Below are 21,902 nucleotides of genomic sequence, written 5' to 3'. Positions count from 1 at the left end.
TTTTGTGTTCAGAGGCAGGAATGATTATTATCCCAGTATGAAAATAAGCCCTGAATTGATTAATCTGTGAAAACAGCAAAAGAAAATGAAGCTAACTGGCAATCATGCCATCCATGTGATTCAAGAACAAAGACTGTCCATTTTTAAGAGTAAGTGGAAATATAAATTTGAGGAAATTGATTTTACAAATGAAGATGAGTTCCTTAATATGGGCAAGAATTTACCAGACATTTTAAAAACTAATGTATACAGCCAATTTATTTTTCCTAGGACTTATTAATATTGAAATTGCTACATGATAGGCTACTGAGAAAAATACCACTATTATTTATTCTATTTAACTTTTAATACAGATTTTTAAACTCTATTTTTAACCAAAAAGATTAACGAAATGGTGCTTCTAAAGTATTTTTTACGTTTACTTATTTATTTTGAAAGAGAGACAGTAAACAGGACAGGGGCAGAGAGAGAGGGAGAGAGAGAGAATCCCAAGCAGGCTCCACACCCTCAGCCTAGACCCCAATGTGGAGCTCAAACTCACAATGCATGAGATTCTATGAGATTAATTACAGATTTTAGAATCACCTGGTGAACCTTGAAAAAAATACCAAACTCCAGTTACTACCCAAGATCAGCTCCATCACAGTTTTGGACATAAGAACTGGGCATCAGTTGAATAGTGGTCTCAGAGGTCCTATCCGAAGCTAAAGTTGAGAATAAGTTTTAGATACATATGGGAACTTGATGAAAAGTAGCCAATGATCTTAATATGAATGGTCAAAACTGTGCCGGGCACTTGCATCCTTAAAGGCACCACACAAGTTATGCACAGGCTGCCTTTAGAACACTGGGTACGTTAAAAGCAAATATTGTGTTATAGGACCTGACATTTTCAGTTCACCTTAAAAAAAAAAAAAAGCTGTAAGTTTAATGGAAAATAGAATTTGTCCTTTTTATGAACAATGGTGTGCTGAACAGTTAAATCTTAAACTTGACGTTGTCTAAAATACACCCAACAGATAGAGAGTCCACAAAAAATTATAGCCCACAAGCACCCAACAATTCTCTTGTTGAGACAATAAACCAAGCCATAGGAAAGTTCTTTTATCACTTTCTTTTCTGCTGAGTTAATGGGGCAATCATTTTAACTGATGGGGAGGGAGGAGTTGAGTGATTTATTGTCAGAATCTTGGGGTGAACAGATCATGTACAAAAAGTATATTCAATATGACATAGATTTTCATTTAGAATATACAAAACGAGCTGTTTTTAAAACACAAAGTACAGAATACAAAATATAAAGCTGGGAAAACATTTTCTTAGAAATACACTAGCAAAGAAAAAATATATACTAGAGGCCTACCACCTTAGGGGATCTTTATAATAAATTTCCACAGTTTGGGGAGATTTTTATGTTTATTAAAAGAGGATATGAATTTTAAAAAGACCAGGACACCTTGTCCTGAAATAAATGTGTAACATACATTTATCAAATACGTCATAATTTATTGAATGATTCAGTGGGAACTGATATATATGCTGAAAAAAGTATGCCAGTTGAAAATATAATTATGATTATTGATGACTAATATCAGTGTCTTTTTGTAAATGACCTAACCATATGAAGATCTTGTCAAACCTTTAGTTCTGCTGGTAACAAAATATGCCAGGGGATGGGGAGGATGGATCTAGAACACTTAGGTCAGTTTCTCTGGAGCCTGGCAACTGTGCAGGAAGATTCCAGAAATCCCCTTGTGATCAGGGGAGTATAGCAGCAAAAGATAGACAGATACCCCTGGAGGCCATTAGCATTTGGAAATTCCAGCAGGGATAGGTCCAGTTATGGGCCAAGAGCTAGGTAGAATTTGGCTGCTGAGAAGACTGGGGAGAGCAAACAAAGAAATTAGGGTGAGTGCTTAGAGTTAGCCCAAATGTCACAAGTTAAGGGCACAAGTGTCCACAAAACTGCCCCTACTTCACACTCCAGTCACACGTTTGGGAGACTCTAGACCACGCTCTCTTCTGACCATTTGGCTATAGATTTGGAGTTCCCACTACCCCCTTGGGTTTGATAATTTTCCAGAATGACTCACAGAAGTAAAGGGCTTCTGTAAAGAAAGGGCTCTAACTTACAATTAATTTTATTGGAGCAAAAGGAAAGAAAGCAGAAGGAGGCAAAGAGAGAGATACATAGAGCAGGGCCTGGGTGAATCCCAAATATGAAGCTTTGAAAGTCTTCAGGATGGCACTATCCCTCCCGGCATACTGATGTGTAACAACACACAAGGTATTGCCAAGCTCTTGAAAACCTCAGTGCCCAGAGTTTTCATTATAGCTCCATGATGCAGCATGAATGCCTGAATCATCTCCAACTCCTGCCTCCTTTTCTCTCCAGATTGGGCTGATATCACTTGGTTAATGCCCAAATCCTCTAACCTCCTGGTTGGTCTTTCAAGTGGGACCAGCCCACATCCTGAGTCATCTCATTAGCATGAACTATCCTGTGTGGTTTGAGGAGCCACCACTGATAACAAAGACCTTCCCATCACTCCAGGACATTCCAGAGTTTAGACTTAACTTCACAGTAACCAGGGACAAAGGGCTGTCAAAATGTTTGTTTCCGGAGGGAGGGGGTGGTGGTAACAACGTGAGCACCCACCTGGGAAAGCAGGCAGAGGCATGCTGAGAGGAAAGCAGAGTCAGAGCTGGTCCCTGTCAACATTTTGCTGAGCTTAAAACCTGGTATTCTGTAACTCCCATAACTTGGTGTTGGTCTAAGAATATACTCTGGGCTCATTTCTGTTCTCAAGTATAGAAATGACAGATGTGAGGGGAGTAAGGCAATCAAAACTGTTACAAATTCAGTTTCTTTGTCTAAGAAGCTATGCTACCTAGAGTACCTTCTTCACTGAGTTGAGGGCATTATTGGAATTCTTAGAGAAGAGAATCATAAAATAGTATTTTGTATCATCATTCTTATCCTTCCATTATTTTTCATAAAGTTCTTATGTACAAAAAAAAGTCTGTGGCTGAATTCTGCAGACTTTTGATTGATTCAGGATTTTATTTCACAACAGTAAAAGTATTTTTTAAACTCAAGTCACAAAAGATTCTACGTTGTGTCCAATTATCAGCCACCATTTTTTTTTCTGTACCTTCCATTTTGGAATATTTTGCATATTTTTTCTCTTCTATTTTTCATTTTTAGTGTTTATTTTTGAGAAAGAGAGAATGTGAGCAAGGGAGGGTCAGAGAGAGAGAGAGAAAGAATGTGAAACAGGCTCTAGGCTCTGAGCTGTCAGCACAGGGCCCAGGGTGAGGCTTAAACTCAAGAACCATGAGATCATGACCTGAGCTGAAGTCAGATGCTTAACTGACTGAGCCACCCAGGTGCCCCTATGCATATTTTCAGTGTGTACTACATTTTAAAAATTCATATTTGTTTTTATATCAACAAATGGACTTTGGAGTCAGTTTACTTATCTGTTTCATCGTCCACGTGGGCAATGGAAAACACCTGCTTTCAAAAACCACTTAGGGACTTCACCTAAGAGCTTCTTCAAAGACTAAAATGAATTGCAGTGTTTTCGAGGAACTATTGGTATTTAGGAGAAGTTCCCCAGTAGCTAAGAGAAGCTTTTAAGAAGCCCCAAAACACCCAGCCCATCTCTGGAGTGTGGAATCACTACCAGAAATCATCATTATCATTCTTAGGATGAATCAAAATAAGCAATAAAAAAACTAATCTATAAATATTTACTAGTTGCTAAGGGAAATATAAGTTTTTTCTCAACATATTAAGCAAAATGAAATCATTAATTTGCTGAAATACAACAGGTATCTAAAGTTTGTGTCTTATACTTGAAACCTTTGATTGGTTCGTTCTACTGGTTTCTTCCCCTAATTGGTCCATTTCCATGCAACAACAAGATGACCTTCCTTTTGAGAAAAAGAGTTTAAAATCTTAACTATACCAACAACACTCATTGTATTTCAAGACCCAAGACATTTTTTTTCAATGAATACTGTAGAATACCTGTACTTTAGTTGATCATCAAAGTCATCAACTCCAATGCTCTAAAATCAAGGGTCAGATCATGCTAGACTGTGCATGGAATTCCTTGGTAAGGAATTTGGACTTGACCTTGAGTATGCTACAAGAGCAATTGACCAGGCAGGCCTCATCATTTGTACTAAGAAAAGTCCCTCTGGCTAGAAGCTGAAGAAGAGTAGGAATGTACACATACACACATTAGGGGAATGTGTGTGTGTGTGTGTGTGTGTGTGTGTGTGTGTCTACACACACAAAGATATACCTATGTATAACATATTACAACATATCACATCATATTGTGTGTGTAGACACACACACACACACACACACACATATATATATATATATACACACACACACACACACACACACACACACACACACACACACACATTTAAAATCATGGAAAGACCCAAAAGATAGAACTAGGTACATGAGCACTCTGGGCAAAGATGAGAATGGCTTGGCATGGAATAGGGTTGGTAGGGATGGAAAGAGATGGATGAGTTAAATGCATATTAAGGAAGAAAATATAATAATCCACATTAAGGAAGAAAAGACAAAGCTTGATGATTGATTAGATTGACTGAGCAAAGGTGAGAGGATGCCAAGGGTTTTGATGAGTAACTAGACAAGTTGTAGGTGGTAGCATCAGTCTCTGCAATACAAAACTTGGGAAGAACATTAAGTATTTGGAGAAAAAGATGAGTTTAGTTTTGGGAAACACTGACTTTGAAACACCTGAGGAGATGCCCCTCAGGCAGTTAGATATACATGTCAGAAGCTCAGAATGGTCTGTGACAATTAAAATGTATCATCCGTATGCAGATTAAGAAACTTACCACCTGCCAGAAAAGTCTTTCAAGTAGAGGCAGAACCAGAATTCAAATGCAGACCTGGCTAGAGAGCCCTGAGACTCCCATTCGAAGTGAAGAGATCTGAGGGAAGGCTATGGCTTCTTTTATGGGTATAAATGAATGTGTAAAATATTTAAGTAGAATTAATTTATTCAATAAATAATTACCAAGTGCCTGCCATGTGCATCACAAAACTCTGGAGTTGAGAAGAGAGTGCTTAGAAAGGCCCAGCCCTCTGATACTCTCTAGATGGAATATTCCAAGTGTTACTTTTTTCTAACAGGGAATATCTAATTAAAAATTTGAAATAGTGATAAAAGCTGTAAATGCTTCTCAGAAGCTGACTGAATTTCCTGAGAGCATAACTGATGGTGAACTCAAAGTTAACTCTTCTTAGAACATAATTCAGTATGTTCATCTGTGAAAACAGATGCTGGTCACTCATATTTCCCCTTCTGCACTATAATATTTTACCCTCTGTATTTTGTAACAATAAACTCTGCGATTACACATGGTGGCAATACAAACTATGTAGATAAAATTGTTGAACCATTAGGTGCCAACGTTTCATTAATATTTTAAAATGCTCAGGGCAGAGCAGACATGCTTTCTATGTTAGAGGAATGAACACCTAGATTTGCACCTTAACAAATTCAGTTCAAGCAGCCCACACTCTTGTTAACAAAATTAAAGCTATGCTCTCACTCATTTAGCTAATAATTTGTTGTAGGAACCACTAGTTATAAAATAAATCAAGGGGATTAGAATAAATGAAGTCCTATTTCCTAGGCAAGAAAAGGAGAAAGGGAGTGGAAGCCAGGAGCTTCTTTCAGATGAAGGCAGTGGTAGAAAATGGTAAGATGATTATAAAAATTCTGGGTCTTCCAGACAAACTTTCTGAGCTATAATTTTCTCATCTTTAACAGGAAGACAACATTGGTACACACCTTACAGGAAGTTGTGAGGATTTGCTAATAATACACATAAAATGCCCCACACTGTATTTGGCCCTTGGAAGATGTGATGACAGGGAATATCTCAATTTTTTTTTAAAACGATAGGTATTTAAAAATTAAAGAAAATGCACATTGTTATAGTGAGTTACAAGAACAAAACATCTAATCTAGCATATTCTCTTTGGGAATAAATAGCAATAACAAAACATGTAAGAATATATTTGAAACGTGCTTTTAAGTAGAAAGATATGCCTTAGAGAAATATGAGAAATTTAACTGAGACCAACAAATGGAGTGGCTTAGAGCCAGGTGAATTTTAATCAACCTTGTAATGTTCTTGTATGACTGACAAACCAGACGCCAGTGGTTTATAATAATAGAAATTAGATTTCCCACTTTCCTTGTGGTTTTTACATACTGGTTTCTAGTATACTAAAAATAAATAGCATGAGCTCTCCCTTTTTGTTGTGGTGAGTTATTTTTATTTTGATTTTTGGGGGTGTTGTTGTTGGTGTTGTGTTGTTGGTTTTATTTTGAGAGAGAGCAAGAGAGAGTGAGAGCGACAACAAGAGTAAGAGAGAATCTGAAACAGGCTCCCCAGTCAGCACAGAGTCCGACACGGGGCTTGATCCCACAACCCTGGGATCGTGATCTGAGCTGAAATCAAGAGTCAGATGCTTAACCCAACTGAGCCACCCAGACACCCCTTATTTTATGTTATGGTATGGTATGGTATGGTATGGTATGGTATGGTATGGTATGTTAATGTGGTGAGTTAAAAAAAATTTAGGTTCTTTTTAAGATATCAGAACTATAAACAACTAGCTATGTAGGGTCTAGCAAACTGTGAGCATAAAATCGGTGCTCTCAATAATCTCCATGATATTCTATATCCTTTCTAAATGATTCCTAAAGTTAATGTACTCTGAGGGTGGCATTTTAAACCTACTTCTGTAAAAATAAACATTAAAAGTTTGCTTTCCAGGTACTTAAATGATGCTGACTTTTCCTAAATTGGTGCCTTGTTCCAATGCTTCAATTTCCCCACCAAGAACTTCAACTCAATATTGATAGCACTTCTGGAACAGAGAACACAGCTTTGTAGCTTTAAATATCATCCAGATTTTTCTTTCCTGCTCTCAATGCTCCCCAAACTAGGTGGTCACAGGGCAGGAATGAGAGCACATTTAGAAATGCACACCACTGGGGCGCCTGGGTGGCTCAGTCAGTTGAGCGTCCGACTTCAGCTCAGGTCACGATCTCGCGGTCCGTGAGTTCGAGCCCCGCGTCGGGCTCTGGGCTGATGGCTCAGAGCCTGGAGCCTGCTTCCATTCTGTGTCTCCCCCTCTCTCTGCCCCTCCCCCGTTCATGCTCTGTCTCTCTCTGTCTCAAAAATAAAACGTTAAAATTTAAAAAAAAAAAAAAAAAAAAAAGAAATGCACACTACTTAATAAATCTGATTCTGCTGAAAGCAGAATATTTGAGATGCAGAAGCTTTTGAAGTCACTAGAATAACATGGAAAGCACAAGAAGAGTTACCTGGGTAATTTACACCCCTTTATCAAAGTATAATATTCCTCAATGATGCTTATTAGCATGTAATGGAGATGCATTCTATGGAATTCTGTAACACTTGACTCAACTGGGGGGAAAAATCAGTCTAAATTAAAAGAACAGAGGTGAAGTAATTTTTAAAAGATATATTAATATATTTCAAATATATGCAACACTATCCCCTAATTGCTAACAATGTGTCTGTAAGAATTCTGTTTTACTTATTTTACAGAATTGATTTTAAAATCCCTTTTTGGTTAGTAACATCACCTGTTTAAATGTAGTTTACAGATACTTACGGTGTTGTTCCTATGTATCTACCACAACAGAAGGGCTCTCCCCTCCTAGATCTTAGAATCCAGTTTAAGAAACAAGGCCAGGTGATACAAAATAATTAACATAAGAAAGTCTTCAAAGAAGGTGAGTTCTCTTAAATAGGTTAAACAGTACCTCAATTTTTAGTTACTCTGTATATTTGCTCAGAAAATTACTTCTTTGAGATGATTAGATGTTAGAGCTCAATCCAAGTTCAACTGAATAATGGAAATTAGCAGCTCTCTCTCCTCTAGGCCTTCCTCAGCATTCTCTTCAACTATAAATGTACTATAATCTATGAAATTTCATACCAGTTTTGTCCTGTGATCTCCTAAAGGCTCCTTAAAGTATCCTCATACTTAGGGCTCAGTACAATGACTAGCCTATAGGAGATCTTTAGTAAAGAAAAAAAAATTATTTCATGAATGCTTTATTTGTCTCCTTCCCTCTTTATTTCATATACTGTATGGTACATTAAAATCTGAATTGGTAAGCCTAGAAATGGTGGGAATTTGATCAAGTCACTGAAGCCTATTTCTCATATCTTCATTTCCTATTTCCACATCCCCAATTCGGTAAACCATTCCAGTAATTTCAACTTGTTAGGCAGCTATTTTGCACATTCTCTGAGGAATTATTTGTTATCTAATTGCTCATTCACATCCATAGTCTAGCTAGTGCTTCTCATATGACAATGATCCTGATACTGAGAGCATCTTACATCCTTTATTATTTTCCAAAAGGACAAAGATTACCTCTAAGTTTCATTGTCTGTGTTATATTTAAAATGGCATCCTAGACCATATCATGGGAATAGAAACCACTGGCAAGGACTCCAAAATTTGTATGAATCTCTAAATATTTTAAGTCCATCTTGTCTGCAGAATAGTAGAACCCCAAGAAAGACCAGCAATTTCTAAGTCTATTCTTGGGCCTTTCTTTATACTTCAAATTTTAGAGAATTCCCATCATAAAAACCTTACAATGATTTGTCTCTTCCTATGCTTGGGTCTTTTCCATGTGCAAGGTTCTATGGTGGCCTCACATTAGAATCTCTTTAGATGTCTAAGCATCACTTTTATCTCTGATACTTGCAGTGAAGAAATCCAATGGTAGGCAATGAGGGGACTGGCTGACTCTGTAAGGCTCAATGACACACTACATGATGATAAAGTTGAGTCGGTGCTCTCCAGTCCAGATTCAAAGAACATAACTTCACTAAAAGAGGCTGGCTTGTATTATCAGGTGATTGTAAACATTTGGCCATCTATAAACATTCTGATATTAGAAAAAAAATGTAGACCAAGGAAATTTGGCACAAATAGAAATAATACCTTTCCTGATCTCAATTCACTATTAGAACATGAATTAAGTGAAATATATCCTGATTCCTCTGTTAATGGGAAGGAATCTCAGAAAATCTAAAACTTTGATTTATGTAGGAAGACATTTTGGCTGCCTTTCTGGTCACAGTTGTCCTAGACTAACAGTATTTCCCCTTCCAAGACTTCAGCAAGGAAGAAAGAACAGTACGAACTTACATACAGAGAATTAAAAGAGCATATTTTTGTACAATGACACATGCTTTTATACTTTTTTGTAATGGGATTCTACTATCATTTTTTATGGAATCCAGTCACGAAATACTTTTGCTGTTTAGCTACCTGACCCTCTTGAGTAAGAAGTCTGACTTTAACTCCAAAATATTTAATATTTCTAGTTCTGAAGCTTTTCATATTAATATCAAATGTCTTCCACTCAAATATTATGTTTTTAAGGTTGTCATTAGGAGCTTTTTCTGCCTCATACATCCTCTGTTTATTCATTCATTCATCCTGTCTTTCATGCCATCTTTCATTGTGTTCAACCCCTACTAGGCACGGCACTTTTTCCAGGCACTGAGGATACAACAGTGAATAGCGACACTCCCCATTTTAACGTTAGCCAAAAGTTAGGAAATGAAAGGTTTTAGCCCATACATTAGCTGCCCTAGAGCTTTAGATAAAATCAAGTACACCTAAATCAATGAGTTCTTATTAAATACTTAATGTGCCCTGGGGCCGGTTCTCAAGATTATGTCAGTTTAAAAGTTCTGACAAATCTAAGGTAGCTATGGCAGGTATTGCTATCACTCTGTTTATGTTGTTTCACTATTTTGCAGAAACTACCAAGAACATTAAGCATCTGACAAAGGATCCAGGACTGGGAAAACTTGAAACTTATATTATCTCAGTTTCTGAATCCCATAGACTACAACCCAGGGATCTCTAACACTCTAGCACAGAATGAAGCAAAACATATTATATTCCTTTTATTAAATTCATTAATAAAACTGATTAGAGTTGGGGGCACCTGGGTGGCTCAGTCAGTTAAGCATCTGACTCTTGATCTCAGCTCAGGTCACAATCTCACGGTTTGTGGGTTCAAGCTCCACATTGGGCTCTTCACTGACTGTGTGGAGCCTGCTTGAAATTCTCCCTCCCTCTCTCTCTCTGCCCCTACCCTACTTGTGCTCTCTCTCTCTCTAAGTAAATAAGTAAACTTAAAAAATTAAAAAAAGAACTGCTTAGATTTTACCACTAGAAGACAAGGACATTGACATATTCTTGATATTCATAGTCAAAGTATAAAACTCATATTACATAAGACCAAGAAGGCACTTGCTAGTTCTGGAAGTAGAATTGGTTTTCCCTTCTAGTACATCAAAAAGTTTTATTTAATCCAAAAATAAATACATACAATTATTTTTCACAGTGTCTTACTGAGAAATTAGGGCAGCTTTAGGAAATCCTGTCCTCAAGAGATCACATCAGAAAGACCAACATCCACAGTATCCAACCAAAAGAAACAACATAATCTAGAGCAGGGGTCTGAAAATCTTTTCTGTAAAAACCCAGACTCCTTCACATCCATTTTAGGCTTTGCAGACAGTACGGTCTCCCTCACAATTACTCAGTTCTGCCTTTGTAGAGTGAAAACAGCCATAGACAGTATGCAAATAAATAAGCATGACTGCATTCCATAAAACTATTAAAAAAAAAAAAAAAAAAACAAGCAGCTAGCCACATGTGGCCATAGTTGGCCAACCCATGATCTAAGTAGATCTGTATTCTGAGAAAATGTAATATTTCTCATTTTTATTTAGTTTCTCATTTCTATTTTATGTCTTATCAAATACTGAGATAAACTTAAGCATATACCTTAAACAATGAAAAAGATAAATTTTTCATTAGGTATTATTTTTAATAAAGAAGTTCTGATGAAGAATATCCCCCCAAAAAAACATTTAAATGCTATTTTTTTCCTATGTTGATAGGCTTTTAATCCTTGTTCTACATTGTATATCACTCTCCTTTGTTTTATATACAGTATAGTGAGTACAATTTAAATTTTTCTTACTGCTTTTCCTTAATCTCCCTGAACTGTGTACAAAAATATTCTTAGGGTCACTTGAACTATGTATGGACATGCCCTACATCAGTTGGCCTCAATCTGCAGTTTCTTTCCAGTTGATATGTCCATTACCATCATTATCCTATATATTAGCTGTCAATGTCAGTGTGTCTCTTTCTACTAATCCCTTCTATGTCCCTACTTCCTTTCACCAGAGCTCCTTGCATGAAGTCAGCTCTCAACTGAAAACTGAATGAGGATTGAAAGACCCACATAACCTAGCTTCAGGAATTACATAGAAGTAATCATGAGCACAGTATTAAGTCCACAGCCCTTTGAGGGAGGCCTACATTCCTCTTCTGGGAACATGGACTTTACAAAGGCTATTTTCCCCAATACTCAAAAGCTTGCCATCTTATTTCTTGTTGTTGTTGTTGTTGTTGTTGTTGTTGTTGTTGTTGTTTGGCTAGGTTCCAGAACACAAAGTTACTGGAAAATCTGATTAACAGGTAAATGAGGAGTTTTCTTAGTGTAGTAATACCTCTTTATTTTCAAAGTACTTGTAAAAACTGACATGAGCATATTCTTTATTAATTTTACTGCTTAAATTTACTCTGTTCTACTGTCACTAACTTTGTCTAAGATAGTTTAGCAGAAGGATCTCATCCTGTACCACTTAAGAATCTTCTAGGGGATCACTGGAAAACAGCAAGCCCCAGGTGTCACCCTGTAGTTTTCTAATCATTAAGTTTGGTCGACAGAGAACAGGCATTAGTCATTTTTGGTTTGGTTTTGTAGTGTCTTAAGATTCACAGGTTGTTTCTCAAGTTAATCAAAGGCTAAGCACCCCTAGATTCCTATATCCACTTTCTTTTAGATGCCTGCATAAAGAATAAAATATGGAGTGGTTTACACAGATACTCTTCTCTTTTGTGGCACAAAATTTTGCACATAATAAATGTGGAATTATCCAAGGACTTTAACTTTCTCTTCTTTGAAGAACGCCCTGCAAGTTTAATTACACATGGCTGCATTTCAAAGTATACACTTTTTTTGATGATCTCACCATGTGGAAAACATAGTAAGGCTTTAGCCTTTAGTGTTGAGATCTTTTTTTCTCTTTTTCTGGGTCAACTCTTGTGTCTTAAATGACTGTTTTTGGTAACTGAAACCACGTGAATGTTATTGTCTTTCTCTTGTTCATAGCACCAGAAGAATGGGCCACAACCCGCTCCAGCCTGAAGGCACCACCGCCAAGGTCAGCCAGAGGGGGATACAGGGAGCACCCCTATGGTAGATATTGAAGGTCCTTCTCACCCGTGACCTCACCTCAAAGACAATTCATAGCCTGTGGTCTCCACATAAACAGCAACAAGACAAGTAATAGTCCTTTTTTTTTTTTTTTTTCCTATTCTAGGGATAACTGCTCATGATTTCTCCCATATATTTCTTGTATTTCCCCCTATACTGTTGGCGTGACATTGACACTAGTATTATTTTACAAAACGGACTAAAAAAGACATTGGCAAGCACTGTCTATAAACCATTCAGTAGGATGATATTCTCTTGGTTGTTTTTCATTGTTGTGTGTAATCTTTTTTTTTCTTTTTTTTCTTTTCCTTTTTTTTTTTTTTTTCTTAAGAAAGAGCATGAATCTGTTAATAGATTTTGAGTCTCAATCAACTAGCAAAAACTTTGTTTAGGGTTGCTAAAAGACTGTAATATGATTTTTGAACTAGCTGATAATAAAGTTGTAGATAAGATGTTTTAACCTGTCTTTTAATATCTGTTAGTTAGATGAAGATGTTCGATATTAAGTTTGTAAATTTAATTTTAAATGCTGTTTTAATGGAGTTGAAAACAAGCAGCTACTGTATGTATGTAGCTAACTGAATTTGTTCAGTGTTTTAACCTGTATTTGTTAAAAAAGAAAAAAAACACACACACATAAAGTTCCATGTGTAAGCTACTCTAAATAGGAAACCACAATTTGTCAAATATGTTTGCCATAATTTGTCAATAAAGCTGAAAACTTTTGTAAAAACTAAATTTGGAATTACTTGTTTTCTAGCTTTAAATGCCTGCTTTATTTCTTCTTCAAGAGATGCCTAAAATGTTTTCTATTTAAAAATTACAAAAATGAACCCAAGCCTGTTTTAAGATATTTGTGTAATACTTAAAAACTGTATTAATAACTTATGGTTGTTAAATAATTTAAAAGTTAACAAACTAAACTGTTACATGAATCATGGTTAGTAAACACTAATGTATAACATGTTAATGGAAAAAAATGGATTTAGAATAATAAATGGATTTTAAACTATCCTCTAAGCTTTATCTTGCTAAACACAAATTCTGATTGACTTGTTTGCATTAGCATGTCTCTCGTGAGAAAGAGTAATGGAGTATAAAGAGGTAAGAGTACCACTTACCACTGTCTAAATGCCTAGTTCTTCAACCTTTGAGTTTCCCCGCACATTAAATATCCCATCCAACATGTAAGCATTGCGTAGATTCACTTTATTGTTTTCACTCAAAGGAGTGCGTGGACTTCATTTGCGTAGTTTATAACAATTTGTTTTGACAAACAAATCATCAGTGTCACTGGCCAGTTGTTGCTATTCAACCTCAAAAACTTTATTTGTAATTTTCAGTGCTAAATATCACCGCCCTTGAAGGCAGTTTAGAGGGCTGATATTTCTTTTGAGACTATCAGACTTGATGGCTGATGATTATTAAGGAAATATGTCGCAGGACTCAAAGGATGACTAAACGTTAAACAGGTAACACTAATAGTAACTCTGTAATTTTGCCTATGCAACAGTAATGTTAAATATTCTCAGTTATTAAGTTCCTGATAGTTAAAAAAGTAAACCTACAAAAACTTAACAAATAGGTCTATAGGCTATTAAAACAACTAATTAACATTAACTAGAGGCACCAAAATTATTTTACAATATATAACCCTCAAGGTAATAAACAGAACTAAAATTAACAATAATAGTAATGCAACTCTTGCTAACATCAAACGTAATCTAAATTTTGATGGAAAAAGAAAGCAAAAGACTTGATGGTAGGGACCAATGCCAAAACTGTTCATCTTTTAAATACAGTTTTTTTGTTTATGGTGGCTTTTGTCGATGTGATTGGTTTACTTTTTTGCTGCTAACCAGCTTAGGCATATTGCTGTTCAGTTTTTGCAGCTGGAGTTGCATGCTAATAGTTTTATGAAGTGTGTGTCTGTCGTTGATTAAAATTGTAAATGTTTGCCTTGCACAAAATGCTGTTGAGTTATATTTAATTTTCCTTTTTTATTCTTTCTCACTATTTCAGGTATCCACAAGCAAAGAGCACATAATTGAATAGCAGATGTGATGGCCTAAGAAGGATAGAGGTAAGCTTATTTTTTATCCTCTCCGAAATAGGGAGATAATCTTTACCAACACGGAGCTATGGCAGTGAGCTGGGACACAAAATGCCACTTGTTGAAATACTGAAAAGGTTGAGACTGTTGTGAAGGAATGGAGTTATTTTTATCTTCTTTGAAATAAAGTGATCTCACTTGGTATTTTCCTGGCAAGGCTTTCTGAGCTTATTCAGAAGCTTGTCAAATGAAACGTGAATTAGTTGTTAATCTTCAGTCTTTTTCTTTGCTACGAATTACTGTATATTGCCTTTCCCTAATTGTACGAAGGAAGAGTATTCAAACCTTTAATCTGCATTTAAGAGAAGGAAATCACAATTGTTGGCTGAGATGGAGGGAGTGGGAAAGGGAACCCCATAACCAGCCTCTCGCCTACCTTTTGTCAATGAGATAATATTTATCAACATGAACATTTATTTAGTCAAATACAAAAACTAAACTTGCTCTTAATTTCCCCAGTTATTTCACTGGACTTGTCAATAAACTTCTTGTTTCTCACCTGCCATTCTATTTGATTCAGCAAATATTTACTGAACTCAAAGCGTTATAGGAAATTGAGACTTAATTTCTGTGCACAAGTAGAAAACTTTAGCCAATAAACCTCAGACTGAAAACAATGTAAGGGCAGTTATGAAATCCACAGACTGACTTGAGACTCAGAGAATTGAAATGGCCTTGCCACAGCGTTTAAAATAGGGGTAAAACCCCAAATTTCTCCTTCTGGGCCTGGTCTTCTTTTTACTGCACAAATATCTATAATACCATGTAGCCTTAAACAAGTGCCATAGGAGCAGTATGAGAGAGCCTGGAGATATCTTTACGACTAAAGGTAGGACAGAAACTAAGGTTAGACCCTGAGATGAGAGGGGTAGCCTGTCCATTGATGAGGATCAAAGCGCCACCTGGTGAAGAGAATAGGCTGTGTAACTTCATGGAGTCCAAAAAGTTCAGGAAGTGTTTGAAAGGAAAGCAATGGACCCTGAGATCCAGATTCATGAAGGCACAGAGGTAAGGTCAAATCAGATGGCTGTCCTTGAGTGCTATGTTAAATTGTTCAGATTTTATGTGAAAAATAAAAGGAAGCCACTTTTGGTTTGAAGTAAATAATCAGAGCTAAGGGAAGTATCCCAAAGAACCACGGCAAACCACACTTTTTAGTCATTTTTATAATTACTAACTGCCTCTTCATCTGGGAGAACTTTTCTAAAAATTCAAACTGTTAAGATAACTATTTAAAACTGCAGGTGCTTCAACTAATCAAGTCCCTTTGTTAAGCCGCAGAATGAAAGATCAAAAGTTACAGAGAATACAATTCTGAAATTTCCTTTCTCAGTAACATTCCATACCTGATTTGACTCTTTAAAAATGTTACTGTTTTTATAAACCAAGGGGAGAAAGAATCTCTAATCCAGATATCCTGCATAGTATTCTCCTTTGATGCTTTTCAAACAATAGGCTTGATCTTGTAAAGCAATGAAAGAGAAACCAGTCACTGTCTGTTATTAGTTTGATATATTAATCAATATGTTTTTGTGTCCACTGGAATTCTTTTATTATTGCTGTTGTTGTTTCATCACCCTGTGGCTTTCTCACCATTCAGGCTATATCTTTGAATGCATTAACTCAGGGCAGGGCTGTCACAGCAGAAACATCAGTGCTGATCAACAGAAGAGAATATTCTTGGCTGCTGAATTAAAAAGTAAGAGTTTGTAAAGCACAAAAAAACATGATTTGTGAGAAAGCTGATTTTGAGTTTCAAAAGCCTGCATTTTGAGTAGGCTTTAACTAGCACATAAAGTTATGTGTTAATAGTAGACTCCAATCGATCAATCAATCAGCGATTCATCCACCAAACTTTGACTCTTAAGATAATCAGAAGTGAATATAGTAGGTTTCTCCAGCAATGGGGAATGATAATTTCCCTAAGTTAGTGGCCTTTTAGCAGAAACCTTTGATAGAATGAAACTGTTCAGAGTGCCCAAAGGGTGCCTTCTTCTCTTGTCAGTATCCCACAGTGATGCCCCATCCCAACGTCATCCCTTCATGACATCACGTCTGCTCTTACTAGTTTCAGAGTGCTGGCACCCAAAGATGGCAGGAAAGAGCTACCTTGCCATTGATATACAAACATTCTCAAGTCTGACATTCACTTCTGCAAGTCATATAAACTTGCATGGCAAATTAAGGTTTATAAATGATAGTGCATTCCATGTAAGTGCAGCTTGAAGTTATCCCTGTGTATGTTCCAGCATTATTCAGATAATGCTGGAACTCTTGGAACAGTGATGATCCTATGACAGGTAAGAACTCACCAAAACACCAAAGGTAGCTAGCTTGGACACTAAACAAAATATTATAAATAGTAATAATAGCATTAATATGGAATAAGGTCTTTGTGCCTGCTATTTGTCCAAAAGAAAGTTTTACTACACTCAAGTATGATTCAATCAGAATCAACCTGATGCAATTTAAGAGACCAAATAGTGCTTTTATGTCTTAATTGTACTATTTAGATCATTTTTATTTTCAGTATATTAATGGAACTAAGGCCATTTAGCTTAATAACAATTGAAGCACTAACAGTTTTTAAATAAATTTGACACAAATGACATATTAAAGGTTCCCATGAATTCTTCTCAGGGAAATAGTTTGTTTTCAAACTGTATTATTAAGAAATTATTCTTGTGCCTTTAGTTCTTCACTTAAAAATAAACCATTGTGGGGTGCCTGGGTGGCTCAGTTGGTTAAGCGTCCGACTTCGGCTCAGGTCACGATCTCACGGTCCGTGAGTTCGAGCCCTGCGTCGGGATCTGTGCTGACAGCTCAGAGCCTGGAGCCTGCTACAGATTCTGTGCTCCCTCTCTCTCTGACCCTTCCCCATTCATGCTTTGTCTCTCTCTGTCTCAAAAATACATAAAAATTAAAAATAAATAAATAAATAAACCATTGTGAAAACCACAAATGTCCCTTAACTCTACAGCATTCTCTCTCATTATCTCTATGTCTATTGGTTAACATAATATAGAAGTTTATATGTTTCTGGGGCACCTGGATGGCTCAGTCAGCTAAGTGTCTGACTTCGCCTCAGGTCATGCATGATCTCACAGTTGGTGGGTTTGAGCCCCACATTGGGCTCTGTCCTGACAGCTCAGAGCCTATAGCCTGCTTCAGATTCTGTGTCTCCCTCTCTATCTGCCTGTCCCCTGCTCACACTCTGTCTCTCTCTCAAATATAAATAAACATTAAAAATTAAAAAAAAAAGAAATGTATAGGTTTGTTTATGGTTTTAAGGGAATAGAGAACAGTGATCAGTAACCTGAGTTGGCCGAGTGTCAGGTACTAGTGTCAGTATCAAGAGACCACCTGTTACTGAAAACTCCATTCACTTGCTACTCTTGAAGGTTCTATGGGAATGTTTAATATTTTACTGCAAAAAAAGTGTGTAGTACATGATGAAAATATCCTATTTATGTGTTTTCTGAGCATATCTTCCAGGCAAGGTACTATCATTCTCACATAAAAACTTACATGAAATATCTGTGATCCTTACAGCAAGATTACCCCTATTTTATAGAACAGGAAGTTGAAGTCCAGAGGTTTAACTAATGTCACACTAATAACACATAGCAAAGCCAATATTTAAAACAAACTTTGAAAACCCACACATTTTCCAAAATGGTGTGGTGATCTCCAACTTTGAATGAATTTAATTGAAAAGAGAATCTAAAATCTGATAACCTTAACATAATTTCTATTCTATAGAAATATGATAAACATTGACTTAAAATAAACATTATGATAAAATATTTTAACTTGAAATGTATCTTTACTTGGATCTTTCCTCAAGCTTGTCATTCTTTCAAAAGTTCTGATTCCATCATAGAAAAATATAGATGAAAGCATACCACATTTGTTGTAAAGCATGGCTACTGTCTTCGGTAGTACAAATGAATTAATTTATAATCTAGATTCCATTTGACATTTTAAAAAACACTCACATGATTAAATAAGCATGAAAGCAATTTCAGGCTTTTATTATTCAATCTATAAATCAGGACTCAGCTTTAAAGTACGAGAGTCAGTTTCAAATCGGAAATATCTTTGTATAATCCATGAGGTCATGTGTTAACACAAGTGAAGGTATCACTCATTGTTAAATATTTTAAAATGAAGTATTTCCTGATGCCAGTATAATGTGTAGCATTTCTAGTTTCCTACTAAAATATCTGAGTTAACAGTAAAACACCTGTTCTTGTTGACAGGCAGGCACTAGTCTTCCATATTCACCAGAAAGATAAATTTCCTAGTCTCGTTACATAGAATTTATTAATTGGTACTTGAAAGATCACTTACAGTGAGAGAAAACAGGTCACTCTACTTAATATGCTGTTTTATATCTCAGTCTCTTATACTTTATAGTCGGGCAAGTGGAGAAAACAGGAGAGGAAGCTCTCTGATTCATATACCACTGGATGCCTTAACAATAGCCAGCTTATCTGACTTTATCAAAAAAGTAAGTGCAGAATGAGCTATCTTAAAAATTGGGAGCGAGCTTCTAAGCACTAATTTAGTTAACATTTCTGTTCCATCATGTTTCATACTTTGCAGGAGGATACAGTGAATGGTCTACTCACAAGAGAAATTTGGAGACTCTTAGATCAGATCTTTGTAGAGCCTCTGGAAGCAAATGTCAGCACTAGACATAGATTTTCTGTCACCTCAGTGCCTCTCAGGATGACTTCTATCAGTAGGAAAATGTTTCCTCCCCTCTGTCTCATTCTCTGTCTGCCCTACCACGTGTATACCATATTTCCTATATTCTAGTCTCTTAGCCTGCCATTTTTGACATTAGGACATTTTTCACCTTCTCTGATATCATCTTGCCCCTTCCTTCCCAATGCCTTCATCACTTTCCCAATTATACATGGGAACATGAGAAAACAAAAGAAAGGCAGTTGATGACTACTAGGGAAAGAGCACTGTCCAACCTATTCAGCAGATTGCCATGTTAAGAAATGTTGTCTTTATCACAAAACCAGTATGCCCACTGTAAACCAAAAAGTATGCCAAGAAAAAAAATCACATTTAATTAAGGCAGATAAATAATGACCATTAGGATTTATATATAACCTACTGGTCACAAAATCTTGCATTCTTAGCTATAAAGGGGAGGCAATAGGTGAGAAAATGTCTCCAATTAGTCTAAGTTCTCTGTTTCAAAATACAAACCTTAATATTAGAAATAAACATACTAATGGAATTTACTAAGATCAGTGCATAATATCTGTGACTGGAATGGAGCTAGTTTTAATGTCTTTAAATAAGGAAGATTATATTTACATGTTGCATAAAGATCATCTTCTTAATGCTGAATTTTTAAGCTGTTTCTTTCAACTTGCCTGTTGGAGGTTTAAGAATACAAGTTGACTTACTGACCACTATATAGTATTTAGAACTAATATTCAGAACATATCTGCTGCTTTATGCTTTCTTATAAAGGACTAATTTAAAAAAAAATTCTAATGTTTATTTCTGAAACAGAGAGAGAGACAGAGCATGAGTGGGGGAGGGGCAGAGAGAGAGGGAGACACAGAATCAGAAGCAGGCTCCAGGCTCTGAGCTGTCAGCACAGAGCCTGACGTGGGGCTTGAAATCACAAACCATGACATCATGACCTGAGCCGAAGTCGGTCGCTCAACTGACTGAGCCACCCAGGCGCCCCCAAAGCACTAATTTTTAAAATAAGTAATACCACATTCCATCAGAGAAACTTCTCTGGAATCCTTTTATCATCAATAATCCCAAAGTACAAATTGGTTTAACTTCTTAAAGACCTTTTTTCATTTCTAGTAAATAAATCATTCAGGTAAAAATAATGGTATCTTAGAATATAGCAGAATTGCCAATGAATTAGAGTTTTTTGATATATATATATACACATATATATATGAGATTTATATATGAGTTCATATAGAGAGATTTATATATATATATACATATATGTGTATATATGTGTATATGTATAAAAGAGAGAGAGAAATATATATATATATTATATATTTTTCTCTTTTTTTTAACAAAGTAATTCATGCTCAGGGTTAAAAAAATTAGAATGTATGATACAAATATATAATGTAAAAATCCAAAATCTATAATCCTAATCCTCAGAGACCACTCTTTTAATAGATTGGTTTATATGCCTTTTTTTTTTTTAACCTTTATTTATTTTTGAAAGAGAGAGAGGGAGACAGAATGTGTACAGGGGAGGAACAGAGAAAGATAGACAGACACAGACTCTGAAGCAAGCTGCAAGCTCTGAGCTATCAGCACAGCCCTATGCAGGACTCAAACTCACGAACCACGAGATCATGACTTGAGCCAAAGTCACACACCTATCCGACTGAGCCACCCAGGCACCCAGTTTATATTCCTTCTGATTTCCTTTCTCTTCCTATTCTTCTTTCCTTCCTCTATTCCTCACCTGCATGTTACTTATTTATTCATTTGAAATGGGATTCTGCTGTATATACACATGTAATTTTAATTTTCAGTAGAGAGCTGAATTTGGTTCTTTGTGAAAAAGTGAGCTAATACCTATTTCCATAGGGCTGATTTGTTTGTGGAGGATTAAAGTTGCATAGTTTATATTATGAAACTTTAAATCACAATAGAGGCTGTACATTGTAAGCAAAGTTACTTTAACTTACCAAGCTTCAGTGTTCTTAGAACTAAAAAGGTGATAATAATACCACTACTCATAGTATGGTGAGGTATGTAAAGTCATACAGGTGTGGTTATATCCTCCCCAAATTTAGTTAATATTCTCCCCCAAATTATTTTTCCTTAACTAAAAAATTTAACTTTAAGATATCTTCATGCTGTGTATCAAATGTGTAAATAAAAGCTAGTTTGATCCAATACCAATACTTGTATGATCCGAATCAATTTGTAACTTAGATGTTTCTAAAGTAATCTTTACTGGGGTGCCCACGTGGCTCAGTCCTTTAAGTGTCCAACTCTTGGTTTTGACTCCGGTCACGATCTCACGGTTTGTGAGTTCCAGCCTGTGTTGGGCTCTGCGCAGATAACATGGAGTCTGCTTGGGATTCTCTCTCTCTCTCTCTCTCTCTCTCTCTCTCTCTCTCTCCCTCTCCCTCTCCCTCCCTCTCTCTTTTTCTCAAAATAAATAAACTTTAAAAATAAAATCTTTACTAAAATAATCAACTAGTGTAGGCCTTAGACTACAGATGTAAAAAAGTTTGTCATTATATTCATAAGCAAACATGTATTGGATATCTTCACAGCAGGTATTACATATTTATACACAAGAATCTTATAATAATGTTGCA

At 36.1% G+C, this 21,902-nt stretch overlaps 1 protein-coding gene across 18 annotated transcripts in view; it reads left to right on the top strand.

The window, feature by feature from the left end:
* The window catches only part of KHDRBS2 (KH RNA binding domain containing, signal transduction associated 2), a 631,853-nt gene that overhangs the window by 573,612 nt on the left and 36,339 nt on the right, over positions 1-21,902 (top strand). For 5 of the 18 annotated variants that reach the window (XR_006717294.1, XR_006717301.1, XR_006717293.1 and 2 more), the window contains 2 exons: positions 12,336-12,509; positions 14,463-14,523. Coding sequence is in view for 6 of the 18 variants with exons in the window: in XM_045498646.1 (XP_045354602.1) it covers positions 12,336-12,433 (98 nt within the window). In the remaining 12 variants the exon portion in view is untranslated. Of the gene's footprint in view, positions 1-12,335; positions 13,453-14,462; positions 14,524-16,153; positions 17,262-21,902 lie in introns of those variants that run through there. The other 13 variants (XR_006717303.1, XR_006717302.1, XR_006717299.1 and 10 more) reach the window with 6 other exon arrangements.

This window comes from Leopardus geoffroyi, chromosome B2 (assembly GCF_018350155.1).
Source record: "Leopardus geoffroyi isolate Oge1 chromosome B2, O.geoffroyi_Oge1_pat1.0, whole genome shotgun sequence".
Taxonomy (NCBI): Eukaryota; Metazoa; Chordata; class Mammalia; order Carnivora; family Felidae; genus Leopardus; species Leopardus geoffroyi.
This window is presented reverse-complemented; position numbering and strand designations above follow the sequence as displayed.